The 18,600-nt window shown below is 41.4% G+C and overlaps 1 protein-coding gene across 1 annotated transcript; it reads right to left on the reverse strand.

Moving 5' to 3' along the window:
* Positions 1 to 1,800: 1,800 nt before the first annotated feature.
* LOC143484858 (protein-glutamine gamma-glutamyltransferase K-like) lies at positions 1,801 to 11,628 on the reverse strand. The gene is made up of 14 exons (XM_076983852.1): positions 11,537 to 11,628; positions 10,031 to 10,110; positions 9,537 to 9,728; positions 9,100 to 9,333; positions 8,761 to 8,879; positions 7,736 to 7,843; positions 7,473 to 7,650; positions 7,144 to 7,282; positions 5,301 to 5,493; positions 4,034 to 4,187; positions 3,621 to 3,905; positions 3,089 to 3,249; positions 2,593 to 2,729; positions 1,801 to 2,271 (listed from the first exon to the last, which is right to left on the reverse strand). The coding sequence occupies exons 2-14, from the start codon at positions 10,107 to 10,109 to the stop codon at positions 2,127 to 2,129; spliced, it is 2,124 nt and encodes a 707-aa protein (XP_076839967.1). The 5' UTR covers position 10,110; positions 11,537 to 11,628; the 3' UTR covers positions 1,801 to 2,126.
* Between the last annotated feature and the right edge of the window lie 6,972 nt (positions 11,629 to 18,600).

Below are 18,600 nucleotides of genomic sequence, written 5' to 3' on the forward strand. Positions count from 1 at the left end.
ATCCATGTCCCCCCCCCCCCCACTTTTGAATTCAAAATTACGTCCATGGTGAAGGGACACACATATTAGAGTGTCTCATTACTGCTGCTTGGTAGTTTGGCATCACTAGTCGGGGGCATGGACAGTTCTGGCAAAGCTGAGGCTGACATGCACAATGCTTTGTATCTGATATCGTTCACATTCTTGGTAGATGTCATAGATGACAGAACTCTTGACAGGAAGAAACACTAACTGATGAAAAGCCATGGACATGAACAACACACAGACCCACAAACCTCGAATGAAAAGAAGAGTGGTTAAATGCACACAAAGGAGACACAGGTGAGGTCAATGATTGGAGATGAGAGGCTGAATAGGGGCGTGGAAATTGATAGGAAGTACAAGGCACAAGGGAAGACAGAAAATGATTGACAGAGGAGGGCAGGGTCACACGCAACAGCTTATAGTCTGTTTCCCAGACTGCTTTGTGTTTGCTCTATGACCCCTCTGCCTTTCTATCAACTCTGATTTGGATTTGCCATTAATAAATATTGCTCCTCTTAGCATTTCCATCAAAATCTTTCAGTTCTAAAATGACCAGCCTACCAATGGTCCACATGGCCCCTGGGCCAGCTGGCCTTTCTGTCTTTGGAAGAGACAGGGGCGGAGTCAGGCATTACACCAAGCTTCCAGATTTCCAGCTTTTATTAAAGGCATTTTGTGTTTAAGTGTCATAAACACTAATTTCTACTTTTTATTTTTTTAATTAATGACATTTTAAAATACTTTTTAATCTAATTGTTTGTGTTCCATTACATTTGTTATTTAAAATTGTGTCAAAATGTATTAGTCATTCATTTTGTGTGTTGATAACAAGCCTGTTTTGACATACACTACCCAGCCACTGTATTGGAACACCCCTGATGTGAAATTCACAATGCAGCAGTAAAGTGTTTTGTTACAAGAGATAGGAAGTTTGACTATATTGGTTCTGTTCTTTCAGCTTTTCATGGGTTCCCCGTTAAATTTTGAATGGGCTTGAAAATTCTTGTTGATGTATAAAGCACTAAATGGTCCATCTCAACTGTGTCTTAGTGAATACTCATGAATACTGTAACCTGCATCACCTACTAGGTTCTCAAAATACAGGATTTTTCCTTGAATTAGTCAGTTTACCGTCAGGAGCAGAGCTTTCAATTTGAAAGCCTGTCAATTATGGGATGTCTGAACACCCCAGGTTTAGGCCAGACAAGCTGGTCATGTCATACCTGTACAGAACACCTGAATGAACACCTGTTTATCATCCTTCTAGAGTGAACATGACTTTCATTGATCAATATAATTTCATTGTTATCTGGGTCACAAACGTATCAAAGCAAATATCAATTAATTGTTTTTAAACAGATTTGCAACAGTGTGAAAATGAAAAAGAGAAGCACTTCATTCAGATGTTATCCTTTGTGAACTAACTTAAGGGGATATCATAGACCTCACCCTAACACTGATGCACTTGACACGTGCAGAAATCCTGATGATTGGGCCTCTAACCGCCCCAGGGTAAAACCCACTTCCCTTTCCCACAGGTTCTGACAGTAGCGAAGAAGACTGCAACCAGTTTACTGTTGCGAGGCTCGGTAGTATTTATTCACTGCTTCGGCACTCAGGAGAACATAAAATTGGGCGAGCCGTGGGGTGGCTAGGGTTACAACACACTTGCAGCTTCTAGGAAAAACACACACACACACACACACACACACACACACACACACACACATCAAGGCTTGCGTCCACACATATAATAATGACTAGCACAATTCTGGAGACTTCCATAAGCACTTTTTATTTTCTCAATCTGACCTGATTTAACTCACCAGCTAATCATGGAGCACATTTTGACAATTATCTGGTGCAGAGATACACGGGATAAAAACAGGATTCGGAACCACTTTTGCACATTCAGAAACCTAGTAACAGTGTAAAGAAAGCTAACACCCATAAGTGGAGTAGTGAAGTATAGTATTCTTTAAGATATAAATGTGAGTCAGGCGAAATGCTCCGTCACTTGGAGAGGTGCTGAGGTCTGCCTCGCCTCACTTCCTCGTCTTGCTCGTGAGCACGACTCCTTGACTACACGCTCCGTCGCGTTTTCATTTATTCTTGACGACGACGTTAGCGACGCCGTGGACCTGCTTGAGCTGCTGACAGTCCAGAGAAGCCAGAAGCTTGCGCGGCCCAGCCAGCGTGGGAACGAACTTCACCGTGACGGTCACTGTTGCAAGACTGGCCACGTCGCTGAAATAGACCATAACAGTGTTAAGTTACGTAGCGCAACATAACTTCAACAGTAATACTGAGTTGAGTCCATAAAAGTGTCAGTCAGATAAAGGTGTCCAAAAATGCATTCTTTCAACAGCTTGGAGAAAAAGCTCCAATTAACAAAAGGAAATTCCTTAGCATATTTCTTTGGTGTCAATTATTGTCAACAAGCACTGACATCTTCATCAGAATAAAATGGCTTGTTCTACATTCAGCTGCACTACTGAAAAATGTTTCTGGTGGCAAAATAGCACCACCTCGTGGACAGAATGTCTGTACGGCTTCTTTGTAACTTACCCATAGACGATCTCTCTGGCACTCTGAAGGCCCAGACCCTCTATACGGAACTTCACATTCTTCAGTCCGTGTGGGAGGGGGTTGTTAAATGTTAATTTAGCCTCCATCTCCTTTCCCACCACAGCACTGCCTACAGGCTGTAAAGCAGATGCACATGGACACATGTTCAAATACACTGTGCTTGTCAGGTGTACTGGATCCCAGCAATTTCCCCCAGTTCAAATTTAAAACTGGTGTGAGACTTATGTAAGCATTATAAAGTCCCTAGCCTGGTAATAACACTCATCACTGAATAATTGACCTAATTGTCTTAGAATATTTTTGTTGACATCTAGAACACTAGCCTTTGTCTATTTTTTTTATTTTTTTTTACAGAACTAAAACATAAAAGTGTGGTGAGTGCTAACTGATGCTAATTCAAGATACACTAGAGCAACTGGGAAGTCTATAAGCAGAGGTCATAAAATATGTGAGGGGTGGTTTGTTTAGCACTTACAGTGATGATGATGTTTGGTGTTCGCAGCCGGAAGTTGTACTGGGTAACCAGAATCTGATTAGTTTGACTGACCCGGCCAGACAGTGTAAGCATCAGTGCGGCTTGGTCCATCAGTTGACCCCTATACTCCTGGTAAGGCAGGATCCACTCCAGGGTCTTGACTATAGAGGAGTGGAGAGAGAAATTATCTAAGGCTCATCTGCAACATTGTAGGCCCCAATGTTCCTAATTAATCTAAAGACTCTGAAATACTCTAAATACACTAATCTAGAGACAATGATAATCTAGAATGCATCCATGGATATTAACAGCATTATAGGTTTTAGTATTCTCTCTGTTTTGATACAGTTGAACCAAGCCAATTTATTGCCCTTTCAGGCGTTTCAGGACAGGGCCTCCATATCAGGAACTGTAAAGCCCTGCTCGAGGTCAGTGTGAAAACACGAGTGCACACAAATATTCATGAATGTAGAGTGCACACCAGTTTCCTGAAACAGCAAGAAGAACTTCCACCAAAGACACATACGCTCACCTTCATTGGCTTTAAGCTCTACTTGCATATGGTCCTTCTTCACTGTGGCCTTGTGCACACCAGTGTAGAATATGACTGATGCCTCGCTGTACAGTGAAGCACTGCGTGGCGCAGAGCTAGTGTTCTTGAAGGTGATGGACAGCTTGGCATCTTCACCCATCTTAGGCCCCTCCCCTTTCGTGGCGATCTCGATGGTGACGTCATCGGCGACAGAAGTGGAGTAGGTATCAGGCTTGGAGCCATAGCGAGATGCGGTTTCCACAGCGTTACGTTCCTCTTCAGACCCTAGAGGTTTTGATGACGGGATGCAGCAGCAAAAGAGGTAATTAAGGACTTAATAGTGTGTGGAGCATGTGTGTGTGTGTGTATGTAAATCAGGTAAGTGTGTGTCTCTGTGTGTGCGGTGTTTTCACCTTCCGGGTACTTGTAGGTATGTGTGATGTCCACTCGGCTATCTGAGCCCACTGCCTTGGTGCTGATGGAACGGCCCACCAGGTTGGTCTCACACTTGATCTTAGAGAAGGTGCCATCAGCTTTCTTCTGCCAGTAGATCTTAGAACTGTTCACCTATAAACACACAAAGCACATCTCATGACTAAATTTCATACAGTGTATCCCAAAACATTGTTTGTGTGAGAGACAGAAAGAGAGTGTGAGTGTGTGGTTTATGAGGTTGTGGTTAAAAATGTGTTCAATAAAACTTACATCAGTGTCTCTACAAACATAACAGAAAGAAAGTTTCAGAGCACGCAGTTTGCATGGGTGTACCAGAACGCCCTATTCCTGTGAGGTCGTTACCGCACCATGTCCCCATGATAGCTCTGCCACACACTGCTCCCATGAGCTCATGACTGGGCTGTATTAGCATGGCCCGCCTGCCTCCAGACCTGTCAAACCCGTGGACTGCGGCCACACTGCTGGTCCTGTCCAGCAGTCTTCATCACCTGAATTCAGCTACAGTGACTGGAAGATGACCTGCAGGTCTGTCCACATCAGGCATTAATTATGCTATCTTGACTATGTTGAGCCTGGTGTTAATGTATTTCCATGTAATTGTTCATTATGTGGTATGTTCCTATCTGTTATTATCCATCTTCTGATCAATAGTTGATACATGCATGCTTTTCAGATAAAAACAAACATCACAAATGCTTGCAAGAAATCTACTGTATGTGCTTCGCCATTGTGTTACTACTATTTTCTTCTGTGTGTGCTGTGTCATGTCCTGTGATGCATCCTTGTTTCCAACAAGGTGCAAATTAAGTGCAAACCAGAAAGGTGTGTAATTCAGAAAGATTCTGTTTCCTGGTGGAAATGATTTAGGAGTGTCTCTGTCCTTGTTCCTGTAGCCATCACTGATCTTTGTCCAGTCCTGTGTGGTCTACTGTCCTAACTAGTGTCCTGCTCCTTCAGGCTTTTTTCCAGCATCTTGTCCAGTCCACAATCCGGTCCTGTGTTTCATCCACTGGTCCTCCGTCCTCGTAAGCGAGGTACTTCCACCATGGATTCCACTATATATACCATGTGGTCCTGTTTGTTTTTGTTTTTATTTTGGTTTCTATGGTGTTCACCATATGGATTGAATATCAATCTCAACAGTTTGAATGTCGCAGTGTAAGGCTTTGTCATGGTCTCAGGAACACATTCTGGTAAAAGTAAAGCCACACCGTAAAGACTAACCTCTGCAAAGACGAATGGAGTGTCATATTTGAGGTAGACCTGCCCATTGCGTACCGCCTCCACGGAGGTGGGCCCACAGCGGTATGTCCCCTGGCTGGCCTCCTGAGGAGTGGCATCCACGACCTGCCATCCTCCCATACCAGCCGGTAGATCCGGACGAGACATCCAGGCCTCATTCCACACGTGAAAATTCCTGCAGAGCAGGAGAGAGATGAGGTGAGGAGAGGAAATCAGGAAAAGTGAATAGAGAAGAGGAATAGTTCTGTCTCCTGTGAATCATGTATAAGCTTTTCAGTGTCACCTTATACTTCATTTAATGTAAGCCTGCAGTCGGCAGGGCAGAGATATGTAATGATGTGTTTAGTGTTGGACTATGTCAGTGTGAAACGGTCACGAAACACTGCATTGCCACTGTGTTGTAACAGCTCGCCCCGCCCCCTTCTGTTATGTTTCACCTGTGTCTCGTCCTTGTCCTCATTAGTTGTGTATTTAAACCATTCGTTTTACCCCTGTCCTTGTCGGTCACTGTTTGTATTTCCCTGTGCGTTCGTCCCTAGCGATGACCCCGTTTACTCGTGTCCAATACTCTGTCTCCTCCACCCTGTTTTGATCTCATCTCCTCTCTCCTTGGGTCGATGTCCTCACTGTCTGTTGGTGAATGTTTTCCTCCCCTGGTTGTCTGGTTATATTTCGGTTCAGTTGTCCGTTTTACCCATCTGAATATTTGGGTTTTGAATTCATAGGTTTTGTCAGTTTGTGTTTACTATGTATGTTAGTTTATTTCCTAATAATTTCCTAACCTCTGAGTGTATTAAGTTTGGTGTCTGTTCAATTTCTGCATTTGCCCTCGTTCATTTATTTTGCCCCGGTATATGTCAGCACTGTTGAACCTGCCCCAGTCTGTTCAGAGGCCTCTGTAGTAATATTATTCTGTCTGAGTGTTATTGTCGTTTGGGAAGAGGTCTTCAAGTTGGCTGTGTGTCTTTTGTCCCCCCCTGAGAATATAACTGTCACGTTGTGGGGGGGCCCCCTACCGGTCGCCCCCGGTTACAGCGGCAGCGGTCCTGTTTTTGGTCACGTGATGTTCGTCCCTCAGGTGGGCGGGACCCGTGATCCGTCTCACCTGAGGGTTGTTTGTTCGTCTATATAGGTCTTGTCTTTGTACCAGTTGACTGCTGGTTATTATTTCCTACATTTGGAACAATGCACGGGTTTTGGGCTTGCACACTTTCTATTAAACCATCCTCTTTCCCTGAGACTTGGCGTGATCGCTTCCTTTTTGAGTTGCTCACCCTGCCCGTCACAATAACCATATGTTCAATAAATCCACTGTCTCACTGTGAATCATTGCATAGGTTATTATGCAAATGTATTCATTAGAATTTATGCACTGACAAAATATACATACATCTATATGCCAAAGATTTCCAAAACTCCTAAAAAATAAGTTGTCATATACAATACACAACAGTTAAATATGTTTCAGAACTGGCATGTTTCATATAATGATATGATAATACCTATTTAACATCTATGGAACGTCATTTTAAAACATGCTTATATATTATAAGATCTCTATGTGCCAGAAACAGGTGTGTGAAAGGATATATATGAACATATATGAACAAAGTTGTCACAATGAGACAAACATGATGTACAGGTGAAATCCAGGAAGAATAATGAATGTGTATTGATAAACACCAGGATGAATGTTGACAAACAACACAGAAGGCAACACATAAGCAATATCAAGGTACATTCAGCATGTCTTTATGTAAACTGAGGTCTCAGGCAAATGTGTTTGTAGTGGAATGTGGAAAGTAAGACAAATCTGTGCACATACCAGATAGAATCAGCGTTAAGCTCCTTGATTGGCTTCAGATTCTCATCCAAATAAACATCAATCGTCATGGAAACGTCAGTGTCATGGGCAGAGCTGAAGTTTGTGATGCTGCGGGTGGGAATTCCTAAACACCTTAACACTGAGAGAGAGAGAGAGAGAGAGAGAGAGAGAGAGAGAGAGAGAGAGAGAGAGAGAGAGAGAGAGAGAGAGAGAGAGAGAGAGAGAGAGAGAGAGATATTTTTTCTTGGATTATATTTAATAATTTTTTTTGGAAGTACATAATACACACACTCAGACAGGCATAAATCACACAGGTGTTGTAGATCTACCTGTGGTGGTGACCCCAGAGAAGACCCAGCACTGTCCGTATTTGACAGGGGTCCCTCCACTTTTGTGGTACTGTTTCAGAATCTCCAAACTGCCACTCCAAGACGTCGGAGAAGTTCCATCTGAGTAATCACCTGACCAACCACCTACCAGAACCCCATTGTCATCAGGAGCGTTAACCTGTCACAGAGAAATTGTAGATGTAGATGCTTACAGCCCAGATCTATTGCCCACCAAGTTTAGTATTTAGGCAACACCCACTCACCAAGGCAGACACCACTCGGCCGACAATAACAGGGTTTCCCAAGTCTGATGCAGGGGTCCGACTCCGTTCCAGCACGAACAGACATGCAGCCAGAATCCCATCAGCAAACTGTCCACAGAATGAGACATGACACCCTCTGAATATAGTACTGAAAGTGTCCTAGAATCAAGTTCAGTATTTGGCCTGGTCACTTTGTCTAAAGGTAAAAGGCAAAGACTGTTGTCACGTCTAGCTGTCAAGTGTGCCTTTGTATATGTTACCAAGTGCTTGCTGTCATTGATAATCCCTCCTTGTGATTTGTAACCCCGCCTCTTGTAATTAGTCACAGGTGTGCCTTGTTTATCTTAAGAGTAAATTATCCCCATGTTTAGTCTATCATGTTGTTATTAGTCACAGGTGTGCCTTGTTTATCTTAAGAGTTAATTATCCCCATGTTTAGTCTATCATGTTGCTGGTCTTTGTTTGTCATACAACCATGATGTTGGTGTCCGTGGTCGGCTGTTTGTTAATTTCTGTTTGCTGTTTGCAGATTCTTTTTAACATGTCTTCTAGATGTTTGCATGTTGGTTTTGTTTATTTGTGTATAATAAATTTTGCTCTTCTCAGTGATGGTGTTTGCCTCCTAGTCGCACCATGACGTGTCCCGCATCATAGCTGGGATCAAAATAGCCTACATACTACATACTACTCATTTACTTGTTGGGCCCCATGTTAGTATGCAGTATGCACCTAAAATAAATGTCTCCAGTTTGCAAAAATTATACCCAGTATACCCAGATGGGCTACTACATCGGCTAAAAATTTGCTTTGACCAGAGATCTCTTCATGGTATATTGAATCCTGCCATGCAATTGTGGCAGATAATCTTTCCCAAATGGAAACCTTCATGTGTTCATGTGACCTCATAGTATGGTTTGCATTTGTTGCATACAGGGACCAGTGCAGTTGGCAGTAATACAGTACGTAGTAGGCCATTTTAAGCAAAGTCAAAGTATAATGTAAAGGCAGTGGCTGTTGGGTAATACCTGTCCAAAGTTCCATGTCCTGACACCGATCTGAAGGTCTGTTCCATAGTAGATCCTCCCAATATCGTTCAGAACATACTCATTCCTCTCCTCCTCACCGACCATGTACACAGCATCATCTAAGAGAGAATAAGAGAGAGTGAAGGAGACAGATAGAGAGAAGGGGGGTGTTGCATTATGAGGAATTGGGTGAAAGATGTGAGCTCATCTGGTCTCATTTCCTGATCTCACTATGGACACGGGCTGCACTGAAAGACTCTCAAAATGGGAAAAAAAGACATTCCAGGAGGATTGTTCATTATCCTTCTGTCTTTTCCTTCTCTCTCATTTAATACATACCTTCACACCAGGGATTGAACAGAATGATGATGTCATTGTCAGGGTTGGGAGGTGACGTGGTGTTTCCACTGGGACTCTGTGTCACCACGGTGAGCTGATATCGACCAATAGCAGCAGTCGGAGGGGAGTTGACGGACAGTTTGATCTTGTTGTCTTTTTTTTCTGTAATCTTGGCCTCCCAGGAAATATTGTGAAAATCATCAACTACAGGGACAGTCACCTTTGGATTAGGACCTGTAACACACACATATGGTTAAATATGAATACAGAGGTGCTGAAACTACACTGAAAAGCACACACACACACACACACACACATACACACACACACATACAAAAGTGGATACCCACTGAAAAAATAAGCTTACAATAGCAAGTGGTTAGCTGTATGTTATTCACTGCTCATTCACCCAGAGCATGTCAGCTCATCAAGATTACCTCGTTTGAGCTGAAGCTGTAGTTTGTTTTTCTTGGAGTTAAAAGGTTGTGAGAATTCAATCCACATCTGAAAGGTCTGTCCTCGGCGAATGATGAGCTGATCACCATAGTAACGGTCTGTGTGATGCTCTTGGCGATTCACACCCTTGTTGGATTTGAGGAGGTCAATAGTACACACTGACAAAAGACGCTCTGAGAGAGAGAGAGAGAGAGAGAGAGAGAGAAAGTGAGGGAGATAAAGAGGGAGAGAGGGGGAGAAGGAGTGAGAATTCCAATTCCAAATCACCATGGGTGAGTTTCCCAAAACATTCTAAGCGTTCCTACGTATGAGGTTACGAAGTACTTAGCGCTAAGAAAGTTTTGGGAAACTCACCCCATTGCAATACAATAACACCCTTACAATACATGACTGATCACTGTGCTACAACACACTCTAAGTCTTGCAAACTACATCTTCCATGATGCACTGCAGTCAACTGCTTTTTGCCTCCTACCAGTAATCTCATGAGCTGCTGCGGGTGGATTTTCCCTGCCAGCGTCCGTCATCCCACTGCCAACTGTTCCTGCCGACATGCTAATGAAGGCAAACAACCACCAAGGAAAAGAAGGAAAGACACACAGATGATCAGGAATGGACAGTATTATTTTTCAGCCTTGTTTTTTTACATTCCGTTTTCTTTTACTTTTTCAAATAATTGCTGAAATGTATACAGCATAAAGATCATTCACACTTTGGACTGGTATTGGACTGGTATCTTTTTCATATGCTTGTCTTGTATATTTCTCCTGTGCATAATGAAGTTGTGCCTCTAGAGGCATTAAAGAATCCGGTTTCTCTCAGTATGAGTGTTGTCACTGTTCCTATCATGGGACATTGACTCTTATACCCTGTCTGTCTCTCTCCTTCAATCTGTTGCTCACTATCTTTGACATTTCCTTGTTTTCTTTGTCTTTCTGCATCAACCCTTTTGAGCATTTCAGTTTGGTCGATCTGGATGAAAATGGGTTTCTGGGGGTAAGCATGAGATTTTGATTGTCACTACACTAATGTGATACCACATGCTAATGGTTAATACCACCAACATGAATGATTCACTATACTCCCATAGACTTAATGTAAATTGTAGGGAATGTAGTGAATGCATCATCCTAGACTTCCAATAAATTTTTTGCAACTTTACCACATGAAAAATAAACACTACAGCGGGCAAAGAGTATTTGAGCCTTAGTCAAAGCTAAGAAAAAAGTACAAGTGTCACTGAGGTCTTTAGTAAGTCCAAGACAAGGGCCGGGAAATTTGAGAAATTTGAACTTCAGCGGAAATGACTAAATCACAAGCCCAACAACTTCAACAGCACCACCATGCATTCAAGGTGTTTCGCAGGTAATTGAGATACCTTGTGGAAAACTCTGCTGTATGCAGGATTAAAAGATATTGATTCTGTTTGATTCAATTAGGCATTACTGTAATCACTATATTACTGATTGATATATTACTGATTATCATTGTTCTGTATCATCATTCTGTATCATGACTTTTCTCCAAGAAAGACACAAAGACCCTTCCAAAGCATCTAGCGTAGTTATGATTTTGGAATTGTCAGGTTGAGGATTATATAAAGATTTTTAATCAAAATTTCCTCGAATATCCCAGTACACTTAATCCCACAAACACATTAACTGAAAATAGTTATGGAACATGGAGCAGCTAAAACATATTTAAGTGTTTAAGGACACTTAAATGACAATAAAGCTCTTTATGCACAACCACATTGTTATCGATTAAAAAATAGGTTTTTGTTGATATGCTTGTTTTTTTAAATATTGTTTAGTAAAAACAATTTCAAAGAGAACATGGTGTAAAATACATTGTATACAATATACATACAATACATACAAAATACATACAATAAAAATGTAGTCCTGCTTATTTCTAAGACCCTATACTGAACATGCAAGATAATTACAACAAACACAGAATCCTTAAAAAAGTTTCTTACCTGACTGCAATTGTTTCTGCGTCTGAGGATTCAGTGTTAGCTGTTTGTTAGTTTTGGTAAGTTAATTTGTTAGTTAACCCAGCATGTACTAGTATATGTACTCCACTTCCCTTCCTGTCCCTCTGCCTCCGCTCCTCCCAGATATTTTTCCCCTTGTTTCATAGGATGCTGCATGAGATTAATCATACTTGACACGTCAAAAGGCCCAATCATCAGGATTTATGCATGAGGCATCGGTATTAAGGGTGAGGTTGTAAAGGAATTTGTAATTCACTGGTCGTGACCCTCAATCAGAAAACTTTTTTGTTAATTTTGTTCAATCTCATTATTTTCATGTCCCTCAGTTTGAACTTCTTTTTTCCTTTTTGTTTCCTGATTGTTCCTTGTTTCTCTTGTACTTTCCCACTACCCCTACATCTAGTGCACCGTACCTCATTGCCTGATAAAGAGACCACCAGTCACACATGTTTTATTTTTCCCAGTCAACTGTGTTAAGACTGTGTTTATTTTATTTCTTCTGTATTGAACTAGCTGTTTTCTTACTAAACTTCAGAACTCTTTCCTGACACTTATGTGTTCTGAATCTGTTCTCCTGGTACCAGCTACAGAACACTGAGGACTGAATAAATTTATATTGCTGATTATGATCCCTGTTGGCCATGATCAACATCAAGAGACATTGTGGAAACAGAGGTGTGGAGTGCCCTTCAGTAACTTCTTAAAATACTATTTTAGTCTGGAATAGTATACAGAAGGCATCCCTCTTTAATAGTTTTAGAAAAGAAAGGATGTGCTGACCACTGAGCACTTCTATTTTTTTCTTTATTTTCAATGTTGCAAATCTGTTAAACCAATGAAAAGACATTGCTTTGACATGTTTGTAACCCAGTTAACAATGAAATTATATTGATCAATGGAAGTCATGACCAGTTCACTCTAGAAGGATGATAAACAGGTGTTCATCCAGGTCTTCTACACAGGTATGACATGAAGCTGAAAAACCAGCTTGTCTGGCCTAAACCTGGGGTGTTCAGACATCCCATAATTGACAGGCTTTCGAATTGAAAGCTCTGCCCCTGACGGTAAACTTACTAATTCAATGACTAATTCAAGGAAAAATCCTGTATTTTGAGAACCTAGTAGGTGAGGCAGGTTACAGTATTCATGAGTATTCACTAAGACACAGTTGAGACGGACCATTTAGTGCTTTATGCACCAACAAGAATTTTAAAGCCCATTCAAAATTTAACGGGGAACCCATGAAAAACTGAAAGAACAGAACCAATATAGTCAAACTTCCTATCTCTTGTAACAAAACACTTTACTGCTGCATTCTGAATTTCACATCAGGGGTGTTCCAATACAGTGGCTGGGGAGTGTATGTCAAAACAGGCTCGTTAGATAGCAACACTGTCATGATAAATCTCCGGACCCCTCCTTTCATGTGTGTTTATGTGGTTTCGTCCATCTATGTCCACTTGTGTACTTCTGTGGGGGTGTTTCTGAGTGTGTTTGAGGTTCTGAGTGTGTGTGTGGGGTTGTGTGTGTGTGTGTGTGTGTGTGTGTGTGTGTGTGTGTGTGTGTGTGTGTGTGTGTGTGTGTGTTTCTGAGTGCGTGTTCATTCGTCGCACCTGTTACTTGTCTCATCACCGTTATGTGTTGCATTTGTTTCTTGTTTATGTTAGTCAACTCCCTGTCATGTTCGTGATGTAGCCCTGCCCCTGTTTCTTGTATCTTGCTCCTTTGTCATTTTTGTGTTGCGTGTGTGCTAAGTGATCACGCTAAGCTTATAATAATTAACGTTCTTTGTGTAACTACGCCATTGCCTCAGCATCCTGCTTCACCCTCTTGATACAAACACACAACATGAATGACTAATTTTGACACAATTTCAAATCATAAATTTAATCTGTATTTGAAACTATAGCTTAAAACATTATTTGTAAAGGTTTAAGAGTTACTAGTATAACGGAACAAACACAGATTTTAAAATAGTTTTAAACTATTGGTGAGGTAAAAATGAGTGTTTACCATAAACACACACTGCCTTTTATAAGAGTGCATGAAGTTGATCTGGAAGCTTGGCTATATATGTAAGCTCATTGAGGAACACATACTTTTCTGAAATCAGCATGCAAGTTGTAATAAACAGTGGTGTCATTTTGAGAGGCAGGATCGTCTTTTGAGAGACAGGATAGTGTTTTAGATCCCATCTCTTTATAAAAATGAGATGATCAATATTCTGACTATTTCCCAGAGAGCACACCTGTGGCACAGATAGCAGCATGCATATCTGCCTTATACATTGATTTCCTATAACCCAGGTGTGTCCAGTCTGCCCAGCATAGAGCAGATGAGCTGCAGGTTTCTGTTTCAACCACGCAGAAGCAACCACTGCACTGCTGTGTCTTCACAGACAGAACAACCTCGCCCAGTATGATTTCATGGTTTCATGTTCTAGTACAGTGAGCTGGTTTTACCTATGGTAGAGACATTAATCCCAGCAGCTTGATGCTCGGAAGATGCTCGTGTCAGTTCGTGGCACCTGTTCAACAGCATCAGGTGGCGTGTGATCGTCACAACTTCAGTGACAGGTGCAGCAGTGGAGGCTGAAGTAGTCATTCATCTCAAATGATGCTGCTATAATATTAGCAAATACACCCACACCCATAATAACTGATACTCACCACCACGACACATAAAAAACATGTCCTGGTGTCAACCAGGAGCACTTTTGCAATTTCATAGTGATGACATATGTCCATAGAGGAAAAAAAATTTCCTAGATAAACAAAATGCTTCAAGCTGTTCAAGTCTAATAAACCTGAGCTGCTGCTGGTTTTTAACTGAATGTCATTTTGGCTAAATATGCAGTGTGTTTGTAAGAGCCAATAAGGACTTGGAATATGTCTATTACTCTTTTGAGCAATTAAGAATTAATGTTCATTTATTGAGAGGTATTTGCATGTTTTATGTATGACATTTATGACTGTTTGAATGTAACAGATGATAATGCCTGTTATAAGTTTACATGATGTCCCGTGATGTCAATGTCATGGACTCTGATTGAATGTAACCCTTTTAATGAGTCAGAGACTGAATGTCAGGGTCGGAAGCAGCAGTTTTTTGATCATGCGCTTGACAATTTGATAGTAAGTGAACGTTTTTTAAAAGAAAATTTCATTGTCATGTCGTTTAAGAAGAAAATTGCTTCTTATACACTCTCACGTGTTGTGGTACAAAGGAGCAAAAACTTGGAGTGCCACTACAGTGTTCTTAGTAACATCATTAGGATGTTATTGTACATTCTATGGATCTACTGGTTTCAGGAACATCAATAAAACTGATCTCTACACTTTCAGCCTCAACTAAACCTAAACACAGACCTTTCAAAGCTGTTTAAAACATAGCTCAACATGTTTAGAACAGTAGTTCTGTATGTATCTCTGTCTTTATGTAGAGTGCAGGGCAGTGGAGATACATATCAGGCCATAGCAGGAGAGAACTGAGAGTGGTTAGAGGGGCCAGGGCAGTGGGTTGATCCTTCATCATAACTGGTTAGGCAGGAGGTGGCAGGCCCAGGGTGGATAGCAGGAAAGTCTCGACTCTCCACGTCTTAGTATTTCTCGGGTAGGAGGGCAGCCATTTGGAGAAGAAAGAGAGACAATTAGGTCTGTATGGGACTATATGTGGGACTGAGGAAATGTAAACTTTTCTGGACTGGACTACTCCAGCATTAAATAATTACAGCCTAGCTAAAAGGGCAGAACTAGTAACACTGACTTGAGAGCATCCTGAGACATTGGCATCCATCCACTACACTGTCACTAAACTACATTGTTACCTTATTAGCTTATTGAAACTAATAAGGAGCCAGCATCCTGTGATCTTAGTAGACTTGGGGTTCATAATAAGAAATGCAGCCCATGCAGTGCTTTATAGGTTAAAAGAATGATTTTAAAATTAATACGGAATTTAATTGGGAGCCAGTGCCCGGCAGATAAGACTGGGCTGATATGATCGTCTATGATGATAGAATTGTCACGTTCTAGTTACAACTCTGGCTGTGGGATTTTGAACTACTTGAAATTTATTTAGATTTCTATTAGAGCATCCTGACAGTAATGAGTTACCGTAGTCTAATCTGGAGATAAATGCATGTACTAATTCTGCATCATGCTGAAATAATGCATTTCTTAGAGTGGCAATGTTACAGAGATTTAGAAATGATATCCTCATAGTACTGTACTGTCTATGTATTTGTCACATGATAGTATGGAGTCAAGTATGACACCGAGATTTTTAGCTACTGGGCCAGGTGTAATGGGGTAGTCTAAGAGATTTAACATTAGATCTGGAATTTTATGTCTTGCGGTCTTTGAGCCCAGAAGGAGAACCTCAGTTTTGTCACCATTAAGGTGGAAGATGTTTTGCAACATCAAGGAAGTTTTTAACATCTCTTATGCAGGCCTCAATTTTCCCTAATCTGGATGTGTCATCGGGTTTGGCGGATATGTGTCATCTGCATTGCAGTGAAAGTTGACACCATGTTTGTTTATATGTCCTATGATACCATATATAATGTAAATAATAGTGGTCTTAAGATGAAGCCTTGTAGGACTCTATATTTCACTTTTGTGCATTTGGAGGGAATATTATCCAGCTCTATAAACTGACATAAATGAGTTAAGTAAGAATTAAACCATGAAAGGCCAGTACCTGAGATTCCAAACCTGTTTTCTAACCTTTCCAGCAGGATCCTGTGACCTATTGTGTCGAAAGTTGCACTAAGATTGAGAAGCACTAATAGAGATACATAGCCTTGATTTGAGGCAAGAAGGAGATCATATGTTACTTTAATTGGGGCTGTTTCAGTGCTGTGGTGAGACCTAAACCCAGATCTTTTCAAATATGTGATTCTTATGCATATACAAGCATAATTTTTGAGACACAGGTTCTAGGCATGTGACCTCTGGTCATGGATGAGTTAACTACCGCTAGAAGAGGTTCAATCACAATTGGTAATAACTGGTGAGAATGAGAGACGGAAGAGTGAGAGGTTGGGTTAGAGCCGATATAATAACCACAGAGCCAGTATCTAATTTTCTTTTTCAGTTTTCTGTTTTTTGAGTGTAACTCCACAGTGCTGGAGGCAGACACACGTGCAGAGGAGAGTTGGCATGTGAATTGACGGGATCTCTCTCGTTGTGCAAGGTTATTGCCTGTGCCCTGATTGCACGTCTTACATGGCATGATTTATACTCGAACGAACAAAACACAAAGGACGACACCAACTACCAATAACAAACGGGAAGTGTAATTTTACTCAAAAAAAGATCTTTATAAAAAGTACCAGAATTAGAGGCAGGGCATAAAAGAACACATGAAGGAAGATTGACAGATGGGGGCGGGGCTAGTCATGGCAGTGAGTATAATTTTTGCTCACTCCAGTGTAAATATATCTGCTGTGAAATTACATATACATGTATATGTCTGTACTCTGACAGACCTTTACAGCAGACTACACATGGTAGTGTTTTTGATTTCATCAAACCAGCTTGTACTGTAGTTACCATATAAGAAAGGCTGTTCATTTGATATTTGTGTGACATTTGAATGCAAAAATAAAATTTTTGCAACACAAAAAGTTAAGAGTTTTGTGTTTTTTCAAAAGTGTTAAGTAACAGTTGGTTCCGCCCTCTGTGTCTATCATGTCTACGTTTTGTTTCTGTTTGTGGTCTGTTAACGCCCCTTGTTATTCCTTTTAGCTGTGTCTTGTTTGGTTTTCATTAGTACTTGTATTTATATCACTTGTGTTCTGTCGGTCTTTGTGGTTTAATACATTCTTCTCTATTTGGTTTAATGCGTGAATCAATACTCGGTTCGTTACATGGTGTAATGCATCACCCAATCCTGCTGTCATCTCAGCACCGTATCTTCCTGGAAAGACCACAATATGCATCAAAGGACACAATACATACAATAGACAATAAAGTAAATCACGGGAAATAGGCTATTTTGAACAGGTGAGTTTTGAGTCTAGATTAAAAAAGATAAGAGAATCAATGTTACGGATGTCATGTGGGAGGGAGTTTTAGAGTTTGGGAGCAGAGCGACTGAAAGTTCAGCTTCCTATGGTTCTCATATGAGCAGAACGTACAGAGAGTGGAAGAGGAGGATCTGAGCGAGCGGGAGGAAGATGTGATAGTGAGAAGATTTGACAACTATGGGGGGGACAAGATTATGAAGGGCCTTGGATGTATAGAGAAGGATTTTGAAATTGATTCTATATTTTACAGGAAGCCAGTGGAGTTGTTGAAGGACAGGTGTAATGTGTTGGAAGCAGCTATAATCTGAACCAGCTGGAGCTTATGGAGGGATCTATGAGGAAGGCCAAAAAGGAGAGAATTGCAGTAGTCAATACAGGAGGTAACAAGGCTGTGAACAAGAATAGATGCAGTATGGGGGGTGAGGGAGGGGCATAGACGGTTGATGTTCAGAGATGAAAATATGCAGACCGGGTTATATTACTGATGTGCAAGTGAATGGATAAAGTGCTATCTAGGACAGGGCTATTCAACTGGCAACCCGCGGGCCAGAACCGGCCCTTTAATCAATTTGTACCGGCCCGCAGCATGAGCGTTACGTTCACCTGAAGCAGATACATAGGTCCACTCTGCCATGGGCCCACCACCTGTGGGATAAGGTAGTACTAGGGGTCCAGTGCATTGTGGATCGGGTGGTGGCAGAAGGTGGTACTGATCCTTAGTTACGAAAGCTGGCTCTTGAGACATGGAACGTAACCTGAGAGTTGAATCACAGTTACAAGAGCAACAATGCAGTCTCTGACCTATTTGTGGAACACTAGACCAGCTTTTCACACTTGCAAGGGTACTAGAGGGTGCATTGGAGTTTGCTCAACCAGTCCACATGTGTTTTTTTAGATTTGGAGAAGGCATTCGACCGTGTCCCTTGGAGACTCCTCTGGGGGGTGCTCCTGGAGTATAGGGCTATCCAGTCCCTGTACAAACAGAGCAGGAGCTTGGTTCGCATGGCCGGCAGTA

The sequence above is a fragment of the Brachyhypopomus gauderio genome, chromosome 21, assembly GCF_052324685.1.
Source record: "Brachyhypopomus gauderio isolate BG-103 chromosome 21, BGAUD_0.2, whole genome shotgun sequence".
Lineage (NCBI taxonomy): Eukaryota > Metazoa > Chordata > Actinopteri > Gymnotiformes > Hypopomidae > Brachyhypopomus > Brachyhypopomus gauderio.

What these genes read in the sequence shown, in the direction of transcription:
- LOC143484858 (XM_076983852.1), bottom strand. Translation starts at nt 10,109, where the DNA reads ATGTCGGCAGGAACAGTTGGCAGTGGGATGACGGACGCTGGCAGGGAA. An exon ending in AGCAGCTCATGAGATTACTG is followed by an intron (nt 9,729 to 10,030) that starts GTAGGAGGCAAA and finishes TCTCTCTCTCAG; the next exon opens with AGCGTCTTTTGTCAGTGTGT. An exon ending in CTTAACGCTGATTCTATCTG is followed by an intron (nt 5,494 to 7,143) that starts GTATGTGCACAG and finishes CCTGCTCTGCAG; the next exon opens with GAATTTTCACGTGTGGAATG.